The sequence below is a fragment of the Brachyhypopomus gauderio genome, chromosome 19 (assembly GCF_052324685.1).
Source record: "Brachyhypopomus gauderio isolate BG-103 chromosome 19, BGAUD_0.2, whole genome shotgun sequence".
Classification (NCBI taxonomy): Eukaryota; Metazoa; Chordata; class Actinopteri; order Gymnotiformes; family Hypopomidae; genus Brachyhypopomus; species Brachyhypopomus gauderio.
The window spans coordinates 4,333,128-4,340,487 of record NC_135229.1 but is presented as its reverse complement, the minus strand read 5'-3'; the positions used below and the strand labels follow the sequence as shown (position 1 = coordinate 4,340,487).

Below are 7,360 nucleotides of genomic sequence, written 5' to 3'. Positions count from 1 at the left end.
GCAAAATTTAACCTGTGGAAATCTTGTGAAAAAGTACTTTGGCCATATTTATTACTGATAATTAGTGTTGTTTGACAGCGTGGACGTTCATATTGCACAGAAATCACTGACTTTCTACATAGAATTTTATGAAACTGGTAAAATTATCATTTAATTGTTTATGGACCGCTGATGTCATTAGCACAATTGGCATATATTTGTCATACATTTGTGAATGGTACAATTTACAATTTCATACAAAGATGAACTGCAATAGAATCTGTTTTAATTTGAATTTCAACAACACGATGCTTACATGATGTACACAAAGGACATCAGCGCAAAGTAGTGGAAAGAAGAGGAAGAGGAAGAAGCAATCAGTTATTTGCTGTTCTTGTTTATTTTTCCAGTGTGGGTGATCTCGTCTGGAGGAGGACTAGATGCAACATTTTAAGATTTAAAAAACAACAACAAATAAACAAAACAAATTCCAGATTTTGTGTCAATAATGTTGAACGTTGGCCATGTGTCATTTCGTGGCTATTCATTTCAGTAAGGAAGAAGAGAAATTGAAACATAATTCATAGACATGGCATCTCATCAAATATTAGTAGCTGTGATTCAGAATTTAACCAAAATTTGTAACAAAGATATTTCATTAAGTCTATTGTGATTACAGATTCTGCCAAGTTGTTTCAAATTCAAAATGTAATCTTCAAAATATCTCAACGTCAATATATAATCACTGAGGTGACAGATTTAGGAGGCAAAACCATTTGATACTCTAATTTTCACAGGTAACAATATTAAAAACTGAAATTATTCCAGAGATGCAGCCCTAAAATACAAATACCATAATCCAAATAAAATAAGAAAACACCTCTATGAAACACACCACATTTAAGAAATAAATAAACTTTTAAGGTTGTAAAAGAGAAGGATAAGGATCGTAGTCAGAAGATGCATGAGTTCCACACACAATGTCTTGCCTGAACCAAATAACTTAGAAAGGATCTCCTGAAACTTCTCTTTGCAGTGAAAGAAGTATGGCCCTTCAAGAGGTTCTTTAACGGGTCCTTTGCATGCTCTCTAGACCCTATTTAAAGTCAAAAGAGATCTACATGGATCATCCTGGGATAACCACACGTCTACTCTGAAGCAGTTCGTGATGAACACTGAAGCCATTCGGGGTGTGACATGAGTGCAATATGTCACTGGAAACATCCGTTATTTTAATAGCACGTCTGTGGCCAACATGACAACTAACAAGAAGCATTATGCTTTCATTGTCATTGTGATTAATATATTTTTATAACAAAATCACTGTACAAATTTTAAAAAGGATCCCTCTTCTACACTGAATATGATAACGGGGACCACAGGACTGTGTTTAATAGTAAGAAAAAAATAACTATTATTTTAGCATTTGAAAATGCCATAAGTTAGGTAGTTATGTCTCACAATAAAAAAATAACAGCAAAAAATTTCTTTTGCAGTTGTGTATTGTAACAAAAGTTGCATCAGAAAACAAATCCTGAGTGCCATTAGTTCTGAAAGATAATGGTCACTGTATTTGCACTTTCAGTTTCTCTGTAATTATGAACCCTATTGAAATTTGCTCTTCTGTCCTCCAGATTCTTAACAATGTCGTAGTAGTACCATTTACTTCACAATGCATTAACGTCGGATCATCCAGGGCTGATTTTGACACTGATCAACAGCAACATAAAATTGAGCAAAAAAAAGTATAAGCAACATAGCAGTTCTTTTCATTTCTGATACCCTGTATTAAACCATCAAAATTGCAGTCAATTTTGATAAGAGCTTTCTTAACAGAAGGGGGGGGGTCATGAATTGATAGCCACACTACAAACAAAGACATGCTTGTAAAGGGAGACGTAAAACAGGAGAGCAAAGCTTTGGTCCTACTCTAAAAGATATCGTCTTTATTTGACAAAAGAAAGCATTAATTTTAACAACTAACACCATAAATACATTTCATTCATTCAGGGAGGAGCTTCTTCCAAATCTTCAATTCCAGTTTCAGACAGATCAGACTTAGCGTTTCTAATACTTCCTGCTACCGTTTCTAATGCAGTGTTTTACTTCGGGTTGAGATCATCCTAGTCCAATCAAAAGCCTTCTCTTTCCAGGTGGAAACAAATACAATATCCATTAGCATTATGTATATATATATATATATATATCACACACACGCACACACACACAATTTGATCCATGTACTTCTCCGAGTGAAACTTGTAGTGCAGTGTGTGTTCTGAAGGTACCAAAGGCACGTTGTATGGACACCATCTTGAGGACATTTCCTCCGGTACTCATAGCCTCCACTGTGAAAATCCAGAGAGAATATTCCATGGATGAGCCACAAAACAACCCCCCCCCCTTCAAAAAAACCCCTGAATGAACAAGAAAAACACCCTGGAGTAGTAGTCTGCACATCGCAACCGCACGCGCTCTCCAAAGCCGAAGGAAGCTTGTGACCGTGAACCGAATGAGATTTTTAAAAGGGTTGGAGGACAGCCGGAGACCGGGGCAGTGCGGCCATTTTAAGAACAATGCCAGGGATGGTGTGGAGCTGCGGACAACGATGGGGTGTCCTCCGTCCGGTGAAGGTCAGGGGTCAGGGTTAGTACAGTGAGGAGGCCTCTGTCCAGTCAGGGTCAGGCCAACGCCATGGGGCACCAGGTATCACCTCTTACGGACCCCGTCACGTCACTAGTGGAAGTTAGTCCCACATTCGTGTAGAGGCTATCCTGGCCAGGGTACTTCCCAATAGAGCCTGTGGTACCTGAGACCATTGTAGAGGAGTTCACCTAGAACAGAATATGTAATATTAATATATTATAATATTAATAATATTAATATATGTAATATTAATGACTGACTTGTTAAAATGTGATATATTCGGGAATTGGTATAACAGTGTTGCAAAAAAAAAAAGTTATATATATATTTTTTTCAAACAGCAAGTTTTCCATAATTTATTATTGTGTCTTAAATGAAAAGGTAGTTGCAGGTCTTTCGTTCAAACACAGTTGAACCTGGTAACATTCGTAGCCGGTTAACCTACCGAGGTGGCAGCCACCTGCGCTGAAGGTGGACTGGTCTTGGAGCTCTCTTCTGAAGTCGAGGACGATGAGGATGTTGGAGTCATAGGAACTGAACTGCTTCCTGCGGGTCGTGTAAATTCATTATTTAGCGATATTATGAACTTTTAAAGCGAGCTGTTATTTAAATGAATAAATTTTCTGCTTTTTTTTTGTTTCGTAACGAACCGGATGATCCTTTGGTTTTGTTCAAGTTTTTCGGTTTTCTTTTCCTCGTCTGAATACCTTCTTTCTTCATAGCAAGGGGCCGCGGCACCTGGAAAAGACGGTAAAAATGCAACATTTTAAACTTTATCCTTGCTGTGAGGTTAATTAAATATTCACGCAGGTCGACCAGGTACCTACCCCGTGTAGTTTTGTGTAGAGTCCACAGGCGTTACACACCGGCTCGCCCTCCGCGTTTCTGCGCCACAGAGTCGTAGTGCTCGTTTGGCAGTTTGCACAGGAAAGGCCGATTCGTCTAGAAGATGACTTCAGAAAAACAGCAATAATTTATGACAAGCAGTCACATTCATAATATTAGGAAGCTGCCTATATTTATTTCTCATGTAACTCGAAATTAAACGTTTTTAATTTATGTTGGGTGTCCGGTTAATATATATCAGCGATTTAAATGGTCAGCAAATTCAATTCTCCCGCATTTCAGGCCCACCACCACATTATTAATGTTCCCTGGTTTACCACACAAAGGTGCATCGACCATTTTGCGCATTTGATGAATCACTGAAAGCTCTTCGAATATGTTCCGTGGTCTAAAACACGTAGTCCGTGTTTCCCAGTATCCTAATATTCATTTACGCCGACGCCGTGCCAATAAAAATACCCTTTATTATGGGAGTAAACTGTGAAGATCTTCCGAGATAACCTCCACCTATTGTTTGAAATAAATAGACAGGAAATTGAGCGGCTAAGTGGTTGGCGGACCGGGTACTCACCATTCGCTTCTGAGGCTTAATTAATGGCCGGCTGAGCCCGTTCATTTTGCTGTACAGACCGCAGGCGTTGCAGAGAAAGTGACCCGTGCCGTCGCGTCTCCACAGCGGGGTGGAAATGGAGCCGCAGTTGACACACTCTCGGCTCTCCACCATGTCCTCCAGTAGATCTGTGAGACCCGGGACAGCGGTGAATATCACCCCCCACATCAATGAGGCGCAAATGAATAGCGCACAGTCGTCTAATAGCGTTAATACCGCATGCAGACAGAGTATAGGACCAGCCTGTCTGCGCACAACCGCTTCCCCTTAAATTAACCTCAGGAAAGTTTTGTTTAACCCCTGTTTCGTTTAAGAATCATCCATAAAATGAACAGGTAAAATGTGTACCACACAATAGGACCTTAAAGGTACCTAAGAGCTTATACGTTTGTGGTTAAAATAATTACAAACTGGATGAGAAAATTTAACATGTTGGTTAAAACATGTAGGCCGAAATTAATACAACTGTAAACGTAGGCCAAGTGTCTTCTTTTGCAGTCTCTTATTTTATGTGCAATTGCTGTTGTCTAATGAACAGTATGTTCCCAGGACTTTGAAGTTTACTTTCTAGTTTACTTTCTTAACAAACAACCTGCGTGTACCTGTTTAGATAGATACTGGGCAGCATGAAATCACAGCTGTACTAATAAATTAGAAATCATAGTTTCATGTAGTATACTCGTGTTCTTAATATTAAGTACATCATTAGTTCATTACTAGATCCCATTTCTAATTAATATAATTGCACTTTTCTAGAAAAAAAAGTTTTAAGGTTGTTATTTTAAAGCAGTATTGAATTTTTCGATACAGCACACACACACACACACACACACACACACACACACACACACACACACACACACACACACACCGCACAGCTGGAGAAGTTAAAAGCGTTTACCTCCAGGCCCTGGTCGTACAGGGAGTGGGGTCCCTCTGGTTTGTAGAGAATGAAGCATGGAGTTGTCGAAAGGGGTTCCGGGCCAAGCCGTCGGTAACTGGGGCAGCTGGGGCGCCACATAAGGAGGGTAGGGGCTGGTGTAAGATCCACTTATGGGTCTCGGCAGGTACTGGTCTCGGCTGTTTGTGTTCATCGGGTTGGAATAGGTAGAGTCCCTTGACGTGCCGTTGTTCATCGGCGGACTTGGGGAGTAGTGAAAGCGGTTGGAGGTGTGAGGGCTGCCGGTGTTGTACGACGGGCTCTCGGGAGTAGATTGCGACCACACCGAGTGGCTGCTTATGGCGTGGCTCGGCTGCGACGACACGCTCGGCTGCAGGTAAGGCAAGCTCGGTATCATCGGTCCGACCCGGGACGTCGGCACATACACAGGGGAGTTAGGGTTGGAGTGCATGTAAGTAGCCGAGGGCGGGTCGTACGTGGCTTGGGTCTGCGCGATGGCCAGGGTCTGATACATGTCGCTGGGGTCCACTATGAGGCCGGCCTTGTGGCCTCCGCCTGAGATGATGAGTTTATTGCTCTGGTCCAAATCCGTGAAGAGCGTGATGTCCTCCGAACTGGACAGGGCGTTGACTGGGTGTCCGAAGTGGACGTAGGAGTGTAGAGGCCTGCACTCGGACCGCCGGCTTCCTGCGTCAAGAGGAGGCGCAGACGACCTCAGCTCGTCCGACGTGTGCCGGTCCCTCCTGTCTCCGTGTATGTAGCTCTGCTCAGCCGGCGACCCTGGGCTGCTGGACACTTCACGCTTGACCATGGACCAGTTGTTATCCCCCAGGTCCATCCAGGATTCGTTTGATAGCTCACAGTGTGTTGAAAATGGAGGAGAGATAAATAACCCTGTAAATTAGGCAAAGATAAACATTAGAAAATCGGGAGGCGATGCTGGGATAAATGATTTAAACAGTTGAACTCGCCCCCGCTAATTTTACAATTGGCCTAACGCAAATGTACTATTAGTCATGAACAAACACAAGCTGAAAACATTTTGCAAGTTTAAGAATTTGACAGAATCTTTGAACACCCAGTACCACGATGTATTTCCTATGATATCTGGAAAAACATAAATAAATCGATATCTTATTATAGTACGATTTGAAAATATCCCACAATGGATCATATAACTTTATATTCTTTAAACTGTCAAAATTCCACACGCAATACTATTTCGTTGTTTTTTTGTTGGTTATTGTTGTTTTTTTTAACCTCGCAGGTGATTCGCGTAGAGGCCATACCACAGCAATCCAAATATATCACTGTCGATACGCTTAAAAATAATTCGAGCTTAAAAACCTAACATGTGAATAACTGAACAAATCTGCACCACATTCCCAACAATTTCAGCCACTGGCGCACATAGCCCAACACAGGGATCCACACAGAAGAACTGAATTCACCCGTGTCATGAGCTCGTCCTCCCTCTCCGCATAGCCTCATAATAATTACCCCCCCACCCCCCCAAAAAAAACGACACACACCGTAATAGATAGGAAACAAAACGCAATATGTCTTTGCAACAAGGAGATAACCACTTGATAAGACTCTCAGCAGATAAGCGCGTGCGGTAGGGTAACGCGGACATACCCGAACTGTTACAGGCTCCCAGCAGCCGTAACGGCGAAAAAAAAAGAAGTTTGACAAGAACCAAAAAAGAAAATATTCTTTTCAGGATATTTATAAAGAAAGGTCAGCACTAACCTACTGGTGGTTTGCCATCGGTCGCCGTTCGCTGTATCCAACAGTCATGTCGAGGCAGGTCTCGAAGGAAATTTAGGATGGAAGCTTTAGTTGACTCGTCACGAAGTTTGAGGGAGGGCGGGGCCTCGCGGACCGAGCTCTCTGATTGGACGTCGGTCTGAGCGAACACATCTGCGCGGTAGGGCTGCTGGAATCATGACACCAGCTACACCGGCGCTGACTTCAACTCTAATGTTACACTCCATTTTATTTTGGCAAACCTCAGGTTTTGTATGATTTTTTTTTACATCATATTAGCACGAAGAGTCCATTTGGTTGTGGATATTGTGACGAAAAATAAAAAAATTCCGCAGGCTTTGACAAGATGTCAAAGTAAATAATTGCTTTAATTTGAATGATTTGATTCTTCACGTGCTTCTTTGAAACGTGTTGGTCGAGCGTAGCTCCACATTCATACAACGAAGACCACAAATAATGTGTCCTCAGCCACATCTTCTCATTTATTGATAAAACAGACATAAAAATATCGATAGGTTTCATTCACAAAAATAGTATATCAGTCATGTATTAAAATTCTGAGACGTGCGGACGTAATATATGTTTGTTTGAACCATTTTAATTATTTA

General features: G+C 41.5%; 1 protein-coding gene across 2 annotated transcripts; it reads right to left on the bottom strand.

Moving 5' to 3' along the window:
• Nucleotides 1-245: 245 nt before the first annotated feature.
• On the bottom strand, nucleotides 246-6,865 carry gata6 (GATA binding protein 6). Of its 2 annotated transcripts, none has more exons than XM_076981592.1 (7): nucleotides 6,735-6,865; nucleotides 4,983-5,876; nucleotides 4,043-4,209; nucleotides 3,453-3,578; nucleotides 3,276-3,363; nucleotides 3,071-3,171; nucleotides 246-2,813 (listed from the first exon to the last, which is right to left on the bottom strand). In XM_076981592.1, the coding sequence occupies exons 2-7, from the start codon at nucleotides 5,818-5,820 to the stop codon at nucleotides 2,661-2,663; spliced, it is 1,473 nt and encodes a 490-aa protein (XP_076837707.1). In that variant the 5' UTR covers nucleotides 5,821-5,876; nucleotides 6,735-6,865; the 3' UTR covers nucleotides 246-2,660. The 2 variants fall into 2 exon arrangements, with proteins under 2 accessions (XP_076837707.1, XP_076837706.1); XM_076981591.1 differs by lacking the exon at nucleotides 6,735-6,865 and adding an exon at nucleotides 6,243-6,441.
• Between the last annotated feature and the right edge of the window lie 495 nt (nucleotides 6,866-7,360).